The sequence below is a fragment of the Oreochromis niloticus genome, linkage group LG9 (assembly GCF_001858045.2).
Source record: "Oreochromis niloticus isolate F11D_XX linkage group LG9, O_niloticus_UMD_NMBU, whole genome shotgun sequence".
Taxonomy (NCBI): Eukaryota; Metazoa; Chordata; class Actinopteri; order Cichliformes; family Cichlidae; genus Oreochromis; species Oreochromis niloticus.
The window spans coordinates 20,509,231-20,527,762 of record NC_031974.2 but is presented as its reverse complement, the minus strand read 5'-3'; the positions used below and the strand labels follow the sequence as shown (position 1 = coordinate 20,527,762).

Sequence of the window (18,532 nt, the reverse complement as noted above, 5' to 3'; positions counted from 1 at the left end):
TTTTTTTCTGGTTTCTTAAGGAGATGATTTTCAGTTCATCTTCTGTCAATAGACTTTTAGATCCACCATTTCTTTTGTTCTCCTCTTTTCCACTTTCCCTACATTTTAAAAGAAAAAACTGCACGCCATGCTGACAAATATGCTAGGTTTTTAGCTAATAGGTCTTTGGAAAACAACTTGATGGCATAAACATACAATTTTATCCCTATCAAAGCGTGCTATGTGTTGCATTTTTCATAGTTTAAGCTAAAAAAAGCACCTTCAGATAGCTTGAAGAACTACTGTTCAAGACAAGAAAGGCTGGCTCCTTGGAAGTAAAATATAAAGAAAGGATGTGTGGCTCAAGACATTTGACTATGAAAAGATCATCTTGTGGTATTTGCCTCCATTCCCCATTTGCTATGCACAGGAGCTGAGGTTCAACAATTTGACATCCACCCTGATAACGAATGATTAAGCAAATCTTGATTATGGAGTTTCATAGCTAGCTTAAACTTTACGCCCTCCCCACACAGGCTACATGATTTTGTTCAGATGAGATCTGGTTCTAATTTAACAGACATAAAATATGAATTTAGTTAGTCAGTGTTCTTATAAAACTGCAACATAGTTTGTACAATAATTTTTGCTATATAGACCAAATTGGTGGAACAACCAGCTGCACTAGTGAGGCTCAGTCAGCTCAGCTCTCCCTGCTTTGCTGGTTAGTTCCACATCCATGTGTACAAATTAGGCATTTAGCTACAGCTCCATCATTTCATGTTAACTGCTCCTGTCAGGACCTCAGGAGAGCTCAGAAAATGTAGCACAAAGAAGAACAACTTTTCAGAGAGCTAAAAATATTCAGGGACTTTTTACTGCGTGGACCAGTGCTCCTCAGACAGCAAAAGCTGCACAGGGAGAGGGAGACGAGTGGGAGAGAGAAGAGGGAATGGAGAAAGAAAGGGAAAAAAAGCCAATCCCCTTTGTGTTGATTGTGTAAATCAGCCACCAGTGCAGCCTATTTCCCCCCAAAGCACTGCAGCGTTGAATGAAGCCCTCAGACGGGACCTTTCTTGATCTTTGTGGCGATGCATTACCAGGCGCACTGGTGCATGTGTGCACTCATCGCTCACTCCAGCACTGGGTGTATGAGATCCCTCTGGGAGGGGAGTTACAGCCACACAGGATGCCCCATGTGACAGCATGATGCAGTAGGCATAGAGATGTTTCATTCACAATACATGGCTGATACTGTAGCAGCAAAGCGAGCTAAGGAAATGGATCAAAACACCTACCTAGCTTGTATACAAGCTTTCTCAGACAGGAATGTGGAAAAAAATGTGAAATTCTACCAGAAATGAAAAATCTCACAGCTGACTCACAATCACAAGTAGTAAAGAGTACTAAATCTTCTCTCAAACATATCGCCTTATGAGAAACTGATGTCACAGTCCCCTATTATCTGCAGTTATCTCCCCTCATTATGATAAAACATAGTTCACAGTGCTACTCTTTAACATCGTCTCCACTCACCATGATAATGAGCCATAATTGGAGTATTTCAAAGGGCTTAAGAGGCAGGGAGTGAGATATTATACTCTGGATTATTACTTTCTGAAGGGAGGAAAAAGGCCCCAAAGGACATGATAAAGTTGCAAACTGTGTCTTAATAGATCCTTAACTTCATCATCTGAGGCCAATGGACAGAACTTAATACATCAAGATGAAAACAAGGCACAGATGTGCACAACCATATTCCATAATCTTTTTATGCAGTGTAAAAAGCACCTCGTGAGTAATATACTCTTAAAAGATAAGCAGCAGATACTTTTCTTAGAAGTCGTGCTAGAAACTGAAAAAAAAAATCTTGAAAATCAGTTCACATGAGACTTTTACCAGAACATTTGTTTCTGTAGTTTGAAGAGGACAGGAGGATTTTAAAAGGACAGTTCCTGACATCTCATTTTTACTGGGGGACCACTTCCATCAGATTTTATCAGCTGATGCAAATTAATTCCACCAATTGGCCAACCTGCAAAATGAAACTCTGGGCTCCCGTCTTGTAATTGTGCTCTGCATGTCAATGTCATCAGCATTTAGACAGTACCTTAGGCTGCTACCTGAGGAGTCACACAGCAGGTTTAATCTGATTTTGGGATTCAAGAGGACAAAGATCGGACAAACTTTTAGTTTCAAGGTCCTCTAATGACCTTAAATACCCGCTGGGTGTTGCATATATGGTTTTCTATAGAGGCTACAGTTTCATCGACTTCAGTAGAGTCAAATACAAAGTGATGTCTAATGATTACATTAGACGAAAGGTCAGGGTGTTACTAAATCATCACGAATCATACTCTGGAGATTATGAATATTGATTCCTAATTTCACGGTAATGCGGTCACTACATGCTGCATTATCATGATCGACCAATGAGCTGAGTGACATTGGCATCCTTAAACCTCACCACCCACAACGAGAATTTTCTCTCCAACACTGGACTTACTGGTACAGCACACAAAAAGTCAGCACTGTGTAAATAAATACAATGTAATATGTTACGCTGTTCAGATTGATTATTGAGTACTTGTTTTGTCCATAATGTGTCATACAATAGTTGAAAAGAACACACTCACGGCCACACGCTACTTTGTTAGCATGGAAGTGAGCGGAGACCCAAAGTTAGCTAAAGTGAACCGTTGTGTGATACTGCAAAAACAAGTTTCCCAAACCACAAGCCGGCAGCCTCAAAGAGGAAAGGATCAAAGCAGTAATGAGAAAGATTATGGAGATAAACAAATTTGAAAACATCTAAAATGTGTTTTATGAATCTGTTGCACCTGGTTTTGTTTGGTAAAATCAAAAATCAGCAAAAATTGTTATCAGCAGGTCAAACTAGGAGAAAAATCAGAAACCTGAAACTGCAATCAGTGCGTCTCTACAAAAATTATTTAAACATTATATGATGCTTTAGACATCTTCAGATATAAAGAAAATCCTTTTTGAGCCACAGATAAGGCCACAGATTTTCCTATAAAAAAATAATCCTAATCCCCACAGCTAAGAAGATGGATTATTTATTTCCTTTTTTAATCAGAAATGTTAAAATTCCCTGATCAATTTATACATTTACAGTTTTTTTAGTCTTCTACATATTATTTTAAATATTGTGGACTCATTGTCTTAACCTAAGACATTACACTGGGCTGGGAATATGCAGTTGTCATTTCATAGGGTGATGGACAGATTAATCAAGAAGTAATTGATAGATTCATTGATGATCACAACTTGTATTAGTCACAGCCAGAGGATCAAAATCACAATCAATCATGCTGATCTAGTACTCAATAATCATTTTATCTACTAATGAAGACATCAAGACAAACAGTTGATAAAAAAGGAATGATGTTAGTGATGTATTTGAGTCATTTGTTTACCTTGTGGAAGCTCCTGAAGTAGGCTGCCTTCTCATCTGGGTACTTCTCTAACCGCCGGGGTCCTTTACTCGAGGCTTTCTTGAACACCAGCCAACACCTCCGGAAGATCTGACAAAAGACAACAAATATTATGGTAACTGCAGATATAAAACTACACCATCATATGAAAGTCAGACCAGAATAAAATTAACTAGATAGAAAAATTAGCAAGATGAGCGATCATCCTGGAATCGGAACACACCGTTAATGACCAAAAAACAGCAAAATGTCCAAGCAAAGCAAATAAATATATTAGTGAAGCTGTGGATATTATATAAGGACAAATAGACTGACCTCAGGGCTCATTCATCAAATTTAGAATTGGAAAGCGCTGACAAAAAAATCGATAACACTGATCCTTACACTGATTGCTGAATACTTAACCACTATGAATTCTGGGAAATGTTATTTTATTTGAGAATGAAAGGATCAAAAGGAAGTCAAACACCTCGACACAGTAACACTCGTGGTATGAAGAACAACTTTAACCTGTGACCTTCGCTGGGGTCACTCCGAGTGAAAGGACCGCAGAGAACCTGCCCACACCAACGTGCTTATGATGGTTGCTAGCAGTTTTTCCACTGAGTAAATTAAGTTTTCACTTTGATCAGTGGCAACTCCACTAAGTGCATGCCTTGGATTTGTAATGTTAATATTTTATGGGCACAGAGGACATTCAGACTTTGGACCTGCTACATTTAAGGATCTGTTATTCTCAATCCTCAAGCAAACTACTGATGAGATGCAGCATTGGGAAACGTCTAATTGGCTTCAAGTTGATGGTAAAATTATCTGTATTCCTCTGAAGAACAATATTTTAAATGCCCCTGAGCACGTTTTATGTCATAGCAATAAACATTCATGACGATCTATTTCAGTATGAAAAATATAATCCTGTAAAAATATATCTTCTTAGTACTTGTTAAATAAGGATATTCAATTTTCAGCATCAGACAAAGATGCTGAAATGTAGAGTAAGGCTAGGAGTATCTATCTAAAGTCATGCCAGACTACAGCAGCAAAACTGCGAGGTGTGCTGAGTTAAGCTAAAAGGCTGTTTATGAAATGAGGAGGAAGAATTTGTGAGTTGTTCTTCGAAAGGTTACATAATCTCACTGTAAACACTCCAAACCTGCTGCGCTGGGATTACGAAGGTGTGGTTTGGATCAGATTTATGACCGCCGGCAGAAAACAACATCCATCCAGCTGTCGTCAGATTCAGATTAAAATGTTGCTAAATCCTGTTGGGCGCACAGTTTGGTGGCATAACCTTTTCACAGCAGAGCAGAGAGCAGACGGGGATAAAAGCAGATAAAAACTGTTAAATAACCAAGATAATTACTCATGGGGGGAAAATAATGGGAAAAGGTAATCATTTAAGAAATGGGTGCCCTGATGCCTAAGCTGTCAAAGGCGCTGTGCGGATAAATATATGAGGGAAATGAAAATCAAATCAAAATGTTTTGGTGGAATGGAAAATCATTTGATTTATTATCAGATGATTTTACTTATTGATTGAAATCCAAGATTCTGAATATTTTCATCCAATTATGAAGAGATTTTCTCTGTGGTGCTCTGCTGTGCTTATTTATTTATTATCAATAACCCAAATATGGCCTAAAACTGCCAGCAATAAAGCTTTACTTTAGATTTTGTGCCTACACAAACACATATTGTTGCAGAACTTGAAATAGACAATAATGTATACAAAACATTTCAAACTCAACAAATAACTTGTGTTCCTTGGAGTTTTGGACAAACTGCTGTTTAAGCATTGCAATTTTATAACTTAGTTTAAACTCGGAGTAATGTGATTGCAATTGCAGATAACTTTGGGCCAATATGCTCATGCAGAGACATGTACTGTGGCCCTCTCTGGTGTAGGAGATGACTGTGCATTATAGTGATTACTGGGGGTGGAGGGGGCTGAAAAGCAACAGTCATTATCTAGGGAAGCTGGGACCTGGGATCTGACTACTAACCTTATATTTTCTCACTCCAAGAGGCTCTAAAAGTGTTTAACTATGATTTAAAAGTCTCATTTTGAGTTGGTTCCAATAATGGAAAGACTAAAGTTGTAGTAGTGCATCAGCTGTCATCAATAAGATCGTGAAGAAAGAAAGTCTTGGGTAAATAACTGTGTTTGAGGGAAAACAAAATATCTTAAAATGTATATATCCTGATATTATGTTTCCTTGCTTTACTTGATGAGTTTTTTAATAAAAATTTTTTGTTTAAACGTGCATCCACACTGCAGGCCATTTGCTTGGTGTTTATTCCTTTGAAGCTAGCTGCTGGTTGCAACTAGATTGTCCAACTCGATAGTGTATAGGTAACCCCCTATGGCAGAGGTGGCCAACTCCAGGCCTCGAGGGCCGGCGTCCTGCAGGTTTTAGATGTGTCCTTGATCCAACACAGCTGATTTAAATGGCTAAATTACCTCCTCAACATGTCTTGAAGTTCTCCAGAGGCCTGGTAATGAACTAATCATTTGATTCAGGTGTGTTGACCCAGGGTGATATCTAAAAACCGCAGGACACCGGTCCTTGAGGCCTGGAGTTGGCCACCCCTGCTCTATGGTATATATCTGCATCTCAAGCAATGGTATTCTGCAATCTCATAGGAATTGCTTTGATCGCCAACATGGAAGTTGAGAAAAGCTTATTTTGGGTACCGCCTGTGTGGTTGGCAGTTATTTTACCCATACTTCCAGTGTGGATGCCGCTTTAGAGGGGTTTTAGACAATCTTCCACTATAGCTGAAGATTTCACCAACATATTGCAAAAAATATTTGCTCGACTGCTTCCATACGCATGAACTTGAGTGTCGTCTCATTCATAATCCATAGGGTTTAATATGATGTCGTCCCATCCTTTGCAGATATAACAGCTTCAACTCTTCTGGTAAGGCTTTCCACAAGGTTTAGGAGCATGTTTATTTGACCATAAACACACTCCTTCCATGAAACTAATGTGAAGGCGACATAAGGTTTGGAGATCTGTGGTGAATGGCTCTGCAGAAAGTTGGCGACCTCTGCACACTCTGATTTTACGTGGCCTACCACTTTGTGACTGATTTGCTATCATTCCCAGTCACCTCCACTTTGTTATAATACCACTAACAGCTGACTGTGGAATATTTAGTAGAGAGGACATTTCACGACTGAACTTGTTGCAATCATGAAACCACACTGGAATTAAAAGAGGTCCTCAGAGCGACCCATTCTTTCACAAATGTTTGTAGAAGCAGTCTGGATGCCTAGGTCCTTGACTTTATACACCTGTGGCCATGGAAGTGATTGGAACACCTGAATTCAATGATCTGGATGGGTGACTGAATACTTCTGGTTATATAGTGTATATTGAACTTTTTAAACAACTGCTTCTTTGCTTCATTTGAACACAAAACATAGATTCATGCATGTGCACCTGCAGACCAATTTTTGCCTTATAAATATATATATATTCAAAAATATTTCTTTTTCCTTTAACGGTAGATTTTAGCAGGACAATGTTTTTCTAATTACTTTGTTTTATCGCCATTGCTGTGCTGACAAGGCATTTGGAAATGGCAGAATTCTTAAACATCACCTCCATCTTCATACAAAGGCAGTGTCGGGGTGTTAAAAGCTATTAAAAGAGAACAGTGCAGTCGAGAAGCAAAACAAGTGCGATGGCCAATAGCTAATGAGTCCTATGTGGTTGCCTATCTTTAATAGTAGGACCCTTCCTGGTGGAGACAGCCGCTCACTCTGTCTGATGTATGATTGCCCTGGGTCGCATGGTTGGATTGGGGAACCACAGCCGTACGATTAATTTGTTTACTCAGCTGGTGTACTTCATAAAAGGCCCGCTGAGTTGAACTTGGCACTTTGCAGTAATTGACTATGGTGGATCCCTAGGTCCTTATCAGTCTGCCTTGATGGGCCTCCATTCTAGTTAAGTGTTGCACAGGCCCATTATAAACAGCAAACAACAGAAAACAGCACACTACACACTCTGCACTAATGCACTGTGGATCATTCCCTACACCATCCATAAAATCCTTTAAAGAAGTGGGGAAACAAAGGAGGGGTTAAATCTTACTCTAAACTGAACATACTGTATTTATTTCCATAATAATGACGATGAAAATCAAAAATATGCTGCGGCTTGAAGAGAAGCACAAACACATATGTGAGTCCCTTTTGACAATGGACATTCATTTGCAACTTTAAAACAGTAAAATTAAACCTAGCCTCAATTCCCCTTTGGGAGTGTGAATCAAAGCAATGGTGCTTGCTTTCTGCACACAAAGTAATTCACCCTAGGAGTGCTCAGATTAAGTAATTATACCAGCACAAAAGCAAGCTCAGTGAGATAGCTCCTGCAAAATAAGAATTAGGGGGTATGAATGGATTTTGCCTGTTCCACAGATGTCAATGCTTTGTCAAGGCAGTCCTATTCTCTGGTGCTGCTGGTGGGTCTTATTCAGAGACACTCCTACACTGATTGTAATTACACAGACGTGAATGAGACTATCTGCTGGTTTGGTGTGACTCATTTAATGCCAGAACAGTGAGGAATACAATGCTTGGCACAAGAAACCAATTACCGGTAACCAGTTTCGGGGAATTTAAAAAAACAATGCAATGATGAAGACAGTTCTAGAGAAAATAAATCAACCTAGATTTGCTTTGAGTTGTTCTCTGATTAGCGATTAGTTAGAGCAGATCCATCTCCACTAAATACCTGAGGCTAATTACACAAAATAGGCAAAGCTTGCACTACACAGATTTTCAGAAACCTATAACAAATAAGCAACTGCATGCCGCTTTGAGCACTGCCAACTTTGCTTCCTCATCCTCGGTTATTCTGATTGCTTACTGACAGCATAATTGTGATTGACTCTTGATGTTAAGTCACTTATGCATCAAATCACTTGCTTTTAACAAGTTAATCTACTTCTTGTTTTCAGAAATTACATCGCCTTCAATCAGTCCAATTTATTCCAATCAGGAAAGAGATCGCAAATCAGCAAGAATGATGACTTATTTCATAAAGAGACTCTGGCTTCACTTACATAAACCTTTAAAGGGTAGAAGCAACAGTGCTGCCACAGTGGTGATGAGAGACAAAGTGGTTAAGCTGCATATTGTTCAGTGAAGGTGGGAAGTCAATCCCATTAGACTTATTGCATAATAATAACTAGGAAATATCAGTTTTATTGTCTTGATAGTTTAACCTGGACGAGTATTTTTACTTTTAGGGGTAAAAGTTTGGGAGGAAAAATGTGCAATAAAATAAAACTGTAAGTCTGTCTCTTTGCGTCGTCTAAGATGGAAACTAAATGTGTTTTATTATCATCATAAAAAGCAGCATGCGATGGCATTCACCACACAATAACTAGGTTTCTTGCCTGTTGGCACAGAATAAATCAACAAGATTACATTTGGTAGCAAGTTTCTTACTCTGAGCTGTAAAACAGACAGTTTTAATCCTCAAAACCTGTTTGGGTTTTAATATCCAGGCACCGAAATACTGAATCTAAAAACAGAGAGAGATGCAGCCACATCAAGTGTGTCATCCGTCTGCTGACAGAGATACCACGTCTCCTGATGACTACACCAGGGTGCAAATTTATGCACTGCAAAAAAACACGTCATGCAGGAATTTAGTCGAAACAACTCATCTTTTGTTCAGCTTTATATTTATATTTAATTCTGACTCAAGAAATGTTGGCTTAAAATAAAAAGTTGAATACATTAATTTTTGTTTTAAATTAGGAGAGTTTCAAAGCATTAGCACTTCCAGGTTTGGTTAAAATAAAATCCTGTGAATAATAATTCATGTTAAAATAAAGTCTGTATGTTCAATGTGATAAAAATAAAAACTATTCATTAAGATTATCCAAAACTTTATGGATCTGAATGTACAGTTAAGTCCATGAGTTTCTGGACAATGACCCATATTTTTGTATTTTTGCCTCTGCACCCCCAAGGATTTTAAATCAAACAACCAGCATCTGATTGAAGTGCAGACTTTGAATTCAAGGTGTCTGACAAATTTGCATTAACTGTTTAGGAATTAGATCCATTCTTATGCACAGTGCTCCATGTTCAGAGGCTCAAACGTAATTGGACTGACAAGTATTTTCATGGGCAGGTGAGGCCTGTTCCCTTGTTATTTCTTAACAAATGAAGCAAATGCAAGATCTGGACTTTATTCTAAGTTTTGAACTTGCATTCTTTATCTGTTTCCTGGAACTTGGAGAATGAGGTCCGGAGAGATGTCGGTGTAAGTGAAGGAAGCCATCATTTTTTTTAAAAACTGGTTTTTTTTTTAACGAAAACTTTAGGAATTAATTCAGTTTTCTAATCAGTTAAGTTTTATTTGATTAAGGCCAAACAGTCACCTCAAGACACTTTATATTGTACGGTTATTCAGAGAAAACCCCAACAATCAGACAGCCCACTGTGAACAAGCAATTGTCAAAACACCTCTGCAGTTCTAGAAAGTATTTGAACAGATGAAATAAAGATTTAGTTGTGCAGATTGATGTGAAAAGAAAAGTATGGAAGGAGAGAAACAGCTTATGATCCAAAGCAAGCCACAATATCTGCCAAACATGGAGGAGGCAGTGTCATGGTATGGGCATATACCACTGCCACTGGGCTTTGTTGATGATGCGATGCAGCAGGATGAGTTAAGAAGTCTGCAGGGCTATACTCTCTGCTCACACTCAGCCATGGACAATGCAAATGGACAATGATGCCCAAAGCACGCTGCAAAAGCAACCCAAAAGTTTTTCAAGGCAAAGAAATTAGATCATCTTTAAAGGCCAAGTCAGACATTTGATCTCAACCCAACAGAGCATGCTTTTCAGTTATTAAATACAAAACTGACGTCAAAGACCCACAAACAAGCAGCGACTCAGGGTGGCTATAGTAAAAGCCTAGCAGAGCATCTCAAAGGAGGAACCAGTAAGGATTTTCATCCAAATGTTAAAAATAATCCTTATCTTTAAAGTTATGTTAGTTTGTCCAATTACTTTTGAGCGTCTGAAAATAGGGAATTGTATTATAAAAATGGCCGTAATTCGTGAACAGTTCATGCAGTACTTTTACAAAATCCCTGAAATTAAAGTTAAAAATCTGCACTTCAATCACATCTTGGTTGTTTAATTTTAGATCCTCTGTGGTCCTGTACAGAGACAAAATTACAAACAAAAAATGGGTCAAATGTCCAAAAACACGTACTTCATCTTAGTCTCAGTGGGAGCAGGCTCACTGATCTGCGGTATAAAACGGCTTCAACTGCTGCAATTGTAAGTAAACCCTAAAATACACCAGGCACAGCTGCGGTGCATTCTGACACAGTCACCGGAGCTGATCGCACCCACTCAAGACAATGCTTACGATTCCACCAGATGCACTGGAGTGCGTTTCAGAAGGGTCCCAGAAGCAGATCTACCTGTCAGTAAAGTAGTAGTCATGGCGCAGATGTCACTGAAAATAGCCTACATATCCAGAGCAACAGTGGCTCTCCTCATATTAGTTTACAGTATTCTGAGAACACACCAAGTTCTTAATAGATTTGTTCAGCTTTACAGATTAGAGTAAAGAGCAAGTCTAATTATCATGCACCTCCTCAGCTTCAACAAGGACTTAACTGAAATCTGGTGTCTGAACCTTTCCCATAATCTTGATTGGCAGCTTTGAGAATGCTTTCAGATATATTAAATACAGACGTGTATGGTAGTCTCTTAAAGACATCCATATATTATTAATATGATCCACTGATCAAAATGCTGCTTTCAGTGAACCCCAATATCCATCAGCCTGCTAAGGTCAGAAAAAATGAAAAGGCTTATATGAAGATTTAAAGCAGTCATTTTATTGTGTATTCATTTAAATTTGGGGCTGCGAGATGAACCCAAAGGGCCGCTAGAATCCAGGCGAGATTGGGTCATTAAAAATTTAACACTTCATTAACACGATCTTGGAATGATTTATGAAAGAAAATTATTTTTTCAACACAAGTTGCCCACGATTTTACGTAATATGTGTGTATGTGTGCAGCTGTCCTCTTTATTCATAAATAAACATACCAAAAACAGAAGAAAGCAAATAGAAATCCTTTGATTATTGGTTTAAAATAGGCTTTTGTAGATCTATTTAAATGTGAAGTATTGCAAAATGATGGATTTATTATCACCTCATACCAACTTCTATTGTATTTCATCAACAAATCTAAAAAATAGATTAACTATAAGAACTTTGAATTTACCCAAAAAGTAAAAAATCTTAGAGGTTGACTCTAAGAGTCCTCTAAAGACGCGTCCAAAACCCTTAAATGAATTCAAGTTATCTCATGAATTTAGACAAAAATATGGAACAAAATGTTTTTTAATTGCATGTAACTGCGTGGCAAATTGTAGAAACACTGTTCATGAGAGCATGTTGGTGAGAGGTTCTTCATTTTCAATAGCACTGAACACTGCACAAAATGTATTTTCCGTCTTACAATACGTATAAATAAACAGGTCTATTTATATCTGTTCAAAAAGGTCAGAAAAAACCTCTCCTACTGAGTTTGTCCACAGGACCTTGATCTTTTGTTATTTCCTAAGTTGGTAACAATGAGTAGGCAAAAAGAGGTTGCATTTCAAAAAAGTGACAACAAAAATAACATGTGGGGGCATTGTTAAGGCACATATTTTGAGGTCAGATGGGGAAAAAAAACGCAAAAAAACAGGCCAAACTCTTCAGTTATAATGCAACAGTCTGGATCTACAAAAAGAAAGGCTAAGCTCCTAATCCATGTAAGCTTTCTACCATGAAGAACAGTCAGTTGTATCCTTCCTCTTGTAAGGATTCAGGAAAGAATACATGGAGTGATATCATGCAAACTGTTGATGACAACCTGCTTCAAAGTGCTCAAGATCTTTGATTAGGATGACTTTCAGCAACCTGTGAAATAAGCAGTGAATTGGCTGTGGAGTGGGTAAGCCATAATTTCAATTCTGCTAAAAATGATGAATAATAGAATATCTTGAAAATGGCTTTTTACAGCACTGGCTTAGTAGGATTGACCTTGAGCAAATGTGTAATTTTCACCACACTGCAGGCTCTCAACAAATAAAATATAGTAGATTTTCTACTTAGCTGGTAGCAATGCACTAAATAATGTGAGAGGAGTCATCAGGCTGAATGCATTTTTAAACTGCTTAATAGTCACTACTACATCATTAGATGTGTCCTCAAGACTAACAGGGACTACAACCATCTTTAAACTTCAGAAATAATAAAGTGTTGCAAAACACTGTCTATCCACAGACAGACAGCCATAGAAACAGCTGCCAAACTCCTAACTGCCTCTGCATGTTTATTTTTTCCTGCTTATGGGAATTTTTGACACCCCTAAAGAGGTTTTAGTCAGAACCACAGGAAAATCACCAGTGTTCAAATCTTTTTAATTGAGGTTTCATTTACTTAAGTATAATGGGGCTTTTGTTTATCAAATTGTCATAAAAAAGAGGAACAGATTTATGTTGAATTTGCGCAATTGATAAAGACAATCTCATGCTTACTGCTGCATTTACTGTCACCCCCAAAGGTGCATCCTAAGTCAGGAAAAACCCTCCGCTGTAATTCCAGCAGCAATCAGTTTTCCAGAACAACATTTTGCCGTGATGACACATGCAGAGACTCATTCCGCAATGCATGCAATTCACACCAGCTGTGCTATCATAGCTGGTATGAATTGTATTTAGGGTGCAATGCTAGTGAACCTGCAATTCAAACCTCAATAATCTTGTCTTGTGATTCCCTTTTTCCATGCTGCACTGCCACCCCACTTCACTAACATAGCTGGCCATGTGACGGAGAGAGGTTGTAAAAGTGCAGAAACTCAGTTCATGGATGTAAACACAGACACGTCAAGGGGATTATGTGACAGCCAAGTCAGATAAAGAGAAGACTCCCTTCAGCTGTGTAACTGCAGGGACAACCCTGCTAGTTAAGCTTTGTGTTGGAACAGACAGTTTAAGTGTCCTACATGTTGTTTTATACAGTCGATGCACAGAGCAGGAGGATGAAGATGACAGTCTTTTGGAGTCGTCGGTAGCTCCTGGTTAAAGGATGATAGTCTTGTTAAAGCATTTATATTTAAAAGGTCCCTCAAGTAAAGCCTGGAGTGGAAATAGTATGATCTGGTTTGTTTTTTTGTTCATTCATTGATTTCATTGTGATCAAGTAATCATGCATGTGATAAAATTAGGTTCTTTTCCTAATTTCCTCCTGTGGATCCCTCTTAAATTACGAGGTATGGACTGAAACCGTGGATCTCCAAAGCTGTGGATTTGTTACCCCCATAAATGTACAAAACTGAGCACTACAACTGAGATTTGCATGAGGAGACAGGAAGAAGTACCAGAGCCAAAGTGTGATCGCATGGAAGCAGACTCCTCATGGTTCAAAGGCAAGCTGAGAACAGATCCGTCTATCTATAAAATAACTTTGCTTTATGATGTAGTGACATTTAATGTAGCCATAAATACCTTAAAGTTCAACTTGGATTCCTATCCGCTAGGATTTTTAGCTGCAGGGGTGTATAAAGCCCTGACTGACAGGCCTGGAGAAGAATTTAAGAGCTCAGACACCTCATGGAACGAAGTAATGAGCCATCTTTTGAGCCACAGACATTTTCTGTAAGTGGCCTCGAACACAAAGTCCATTCACTTCACGGAACATTATCAAACTTGTGACGTTATTGAGGAACTGTCTCGCCTCTCAATAAAATATGAACCCTATTCCCCCCACAGGCAAAATCACTCGTTATTTGGATGAACTGAGGAACTGTCTAAAGACGTGAAAATGATTTCCAATGACAGCTCGCTTCAGCTAAATGACTAATCACACAGCGGAATAAAAATAGCTGACTGTTAGATTGGGAGAACTAGTGAATACTGAAACACGATCGTAATACCTCAGAGGCACAAATGCTTTTATTATCCCTCAGATACTCGATGAAAGATGGGACAAATGTGGGCAGGGTTTGTACCCTCTTGATGATTCATATCTTACAAACTATGATTTAAAGATGATTGCTGCTGTACTTACAGGCAATACAAAACATAAGAGCACTGCAATCAAGGTAGGCCCGCGACACTTAGACATAATAGTAACAGACTGGATTTAGCCACAGCTTAGGTGTGGAAAATTTTGCTCTGCAGCATCCCGAACAGAAATTAAATTTGACCTTGAAATGATAAGAACGCATTAAAAAACAAACATTTGAAAAAGCACTGTTCTGTCTGTGTTGTTGTTTTCTGTCTAATTTGCCAGCAGCATAGTGTGGATGAAGTTTCCCTCCTCATTCAGCTCTGCATAAGGTTTACTGTTCCCTTGGTGATAATGATGCCTGATGGACTATGACAGACCAGACCACGCAATATCAGCTCCTAGTGCTAGCAATCAATTTCAGACGGCGGCAGGGTCTGTGCTGGGGTGTCCATCTTTATAATTTGATTTGTTATCCCGTCGGACAGTTGTTACAGCAATCATCGCAGCGATCACTCCTCCGACCGCGACCCCGGCCTGCGGCTCCCCTCCCCAAAATCCTCCCAGGACTATTCCGGCATTTTGACAATTCTCAGCTAAATTCAAAGGTTGCAACAAAATTTCTCTTAATTGCACCACCGCGCCCTCTGTCACTCTGTCCTCTAGCCGCTGGCTGTCACCTTTGACCTCGTGCATAACTCCCATCCCACCCAACCTTCTCGCCTCCTGTACCGAAATACTTTTCCCGCCGCATCTGAAATGTTTGGACATCCCATAATTTTGTAATTCGCCCCTGACTACAGCTGTTGGCAGGGTGGCAAGCCAGCCGCGCCCCAGTTAATCATAGATTACTTTATCTGGGCCATTCCAAATCCTCATGTGTAATGCAGTGCTACCTCAGCAGCAAGTAATCACTGCCCCCCACCTTCCCCCTTTCCATCCCAAACACACACACACACACACACACACACACACACACACACACACTTCTCCTCCTCACTTTCTCTCCAAGCCCCTGATTTGTCTCTTGCCCGTCTCTCTCTTCTAAATTTCTCCTCTCCCATTCCTCATCTCTTTCTTCTGTCTATGCATGATTGGACATTCTCATCAAACATTCATGAGCCAAACTGGTCCCAAAATGTAATATCAGAGTATTAGCAACCCTTATTTCATTTGTTAAGGCCTTGGCCATGTCTGTGTGCTATTACGCACAGTATTCATAGTCGAGTATTCATAGCCGAAAACTGGATCCCAGTCACAATGTGGCATGAAATATGACGGACAACAGGTTCCAGCTGATTCCTCGCCAAAAGCAAGGGGTCCGTCTACCCAATATGACAAAGAACGCAAGGGCAGGCGGTATTAAAAGAGCATGTAATGGACAGTAATAAAAGAGAGCAATGGAGAAAATGGGATAAGGCCAGGCGATAGAAAAAATAAGAAAAAGAGCAGCAAATAGAGAGTCCAAGGGAGAGCAGGAGGGTGGTGAGAGCAGCTGCTGAAAAAGAATAGACCTGAGCCACAGAAGCAACCGGCTGCAGCTTTCCATTAAGATAAATTATACTTTTAAATAGAACTTGTGATAAAAACATTAAGAACAGTTATTGATAGCGACCTCTTTTACGTAAGGTTTAAAAGAATCTGAAATTCACAGACAGAACATATTTATAGTCACTTTATTAGGTACATCTTAGTAGGACTGGGTTGGAATCACTGTTGTCTTCAGAGCTGTCTTAACTCTTCACAGCACCGATTCAACAAGGTGCTGGAAAATCCCTCAGAGAATTTGGTTCATACTGACATGACACCGTCACACAGCTGCAAATCCCTGATGTGAATCTCCCGTTTCACAGCATCCCAAATGTGCTCATAAAAGGATTTGGACATGGTCAGCAACAATACTTGCGTTTAATCAATTCCAGGTTCAATGCATTGAGTGTTCAGAGATGCTTGGCTGTAATGAATGCTTATTTGAGTCACTGTTGTCTTCCTATTAGGTCAAAGCATTCTCCACTGACCTCTGGCATCAACAAGTCGTCTTTATCCAGAAAACTGCCACTCACTGGATATTTTTTTCTTTTCTCAGATCATTCTCTGTAAACCCTAGAGATGACTGTGCGGGAAAATCCCAGTTTGATCTTTAGCAGGTGTTTTAACCATGTCCACAAGCTTAAATCCACTAAGTTGCTGCTTTGTTATAGATTTATTAGATATATGTGATGACAATCAGTTGAACAGGCCTACCTTGTTCAACTAAGTTTTGTCAAATATGGATCTGACAACATTTCAATGAGAAGGTAAGGCTGGAGAAATAACAGCTAACAGCCTCGCTAGCTTGTTTACCAAGGTGTATCCATAATTTACTGATTTATGGGGTCTCTGTGGACTATGATGTTTGCAGACAACACTGATGATCAGCAATGAGACTTGGGAGCAGGCAGAAGAGAGGCTGGGCAGGTAAAGGTATGCTCTGGAGATAAGAGGATGAGTCAGTGGACACAAGACAGGATGGAAATGTGTGATGAGGAGGAGGCAGGTAGAAAGGTGAAGATGCACAGATCAGAGGTAGTGAAGGTAGATGAGTTCAGATAACTGGGGTCAAGCATTCTAAGCAATGGACGGTACAAAAGAGGGGTTAAGAAGTGAGTGCAGGCAGGGTGGAGTGGGTGGAGATGAGTGTCAGGGGTGATTTGTGACAGAAGGATAGCAGCAAGAGTGAAAGGGAAGGTTTACAAGATGGTAGTGAGACCTTCTGTGATGTATAGTTTGGTAACGGTGGCACTGACAAAAAGGCAGAAGATGGAGATGATTTTGTTGGGAGTCACAAACACAGAGGCAGAGAGATAAGGCTGAGATGGTTTGGACATGTGCGGGGGGGGGGGCACACTGGATATACTGGACAAAAGGTGTTAAAAATGGAGCTGCCAGGTGGGAGGAAAAGAGAAAGACCACAGAGAAGAGTCATGGATGAAGTGAAGGAGGACATGCAGAGGGTTGGTGTGACGGGGGAGGACGGTAGGGATTGGATGAGCTGGAGGAAGATGATCCCCTAAAGGGAGCACCTTAAAGAAGAAGATAGTACCTTTGGATTAAAAGAAAACGTCAGCTCAGTGTTTTAGTAAAACTGCTGAATAGACGAAATGACAGTTAAAGTGGCCACACCACTAATAAAAACCATCTAAAATGATAAAATGATGTAAGTTATATTAAAATGTGGACCTTTTACAGGAGTCATGAGGCAGGAAAAAAGCTACGGAGACCAAAGAAACGTTTCTGTATCAGGCTGGAAAACATGTTTAGTGCTGTTGAACATTTTAACATGGAAGTCTATGAGGAATGAGTCAATTTTGGGGCAAGCCTCAAGAGACTATTCGAGGAACTCCAAAGAGAGGTTGCCACTTGACATACACTAGTGTTTTTCACATCCTAGAAAGCCAGCAAACAGTCTTACTAAAAAAAATCTTTCCAATTCTCATGCAAATAAGACTGTTGGGTGCAGAGAAAGTGTTTCTACTGCTGATTTCTTATTACTGAGAGAGAGACAAGGGAGATGTTTGACCCATGCTGGGCTGCGCAGCCTTGAGCAGAACAACATTAGTTAAAATGTCACACACTGTGTGGATTCAGGCGTCAGAGCCACTGTTGCAGAGCATTTTTTTTTCCTTTTTCTCTTTCTTTTTTTTTTAAGCACGGCACAAAAATAGCAGCCAAATTATTCTGAAGGAGATGTGGGTCAATATTGAAGTTTCTCTCCCAGGTATGAGAGAGAGTGAAGATAAGTAGTGGGGAAATGTTCCTGTGGTGTAAACAGGGTGACGCATTGCTTGTGTCAAGCGGCTTCACGGAGACAAGGAGACTTAACGCTGTTTTATTAAGAAAGCATATAATAAAGCGTTACACTGTGATGATAATGCCATAATCTACCAATACAGTTTTATAATGTTGCTTTCCTCGCTGCAGCAAAGTTATGCTATCGTATATTTTAACCACTATTGATTTCAATGTGACACCGAGGTTGGCAGACACTGTTGGCTAC

General features: G+C 39.5%; 1 protein-coding gene across 4 annotated transcripts in view; it reads right to left on the bottom strand.

The window, feature by feature from the left end:
* The window catches only part of dok6 (docking protein 6), a 52,882-nt gene that overhangs the window by 20,993 nt on the left and 13,357 nt on the right, over positions 1-18,532 (bottom strand). For all 4 annotated transcript variants that reach the window (XM_005471785.4, XM_025910185.1, XM_005471786.4 and 1 more), the window contains exon 3: positions 3,417-3,524. In XM_005471785.4, the coding sequence (XP_005471842.1) occupies positions 3,417-3,524 (108 nt within the window). The remainder of the gene's footprint in view (positions 1-3,416; positions 3,525-18,532) is intronic.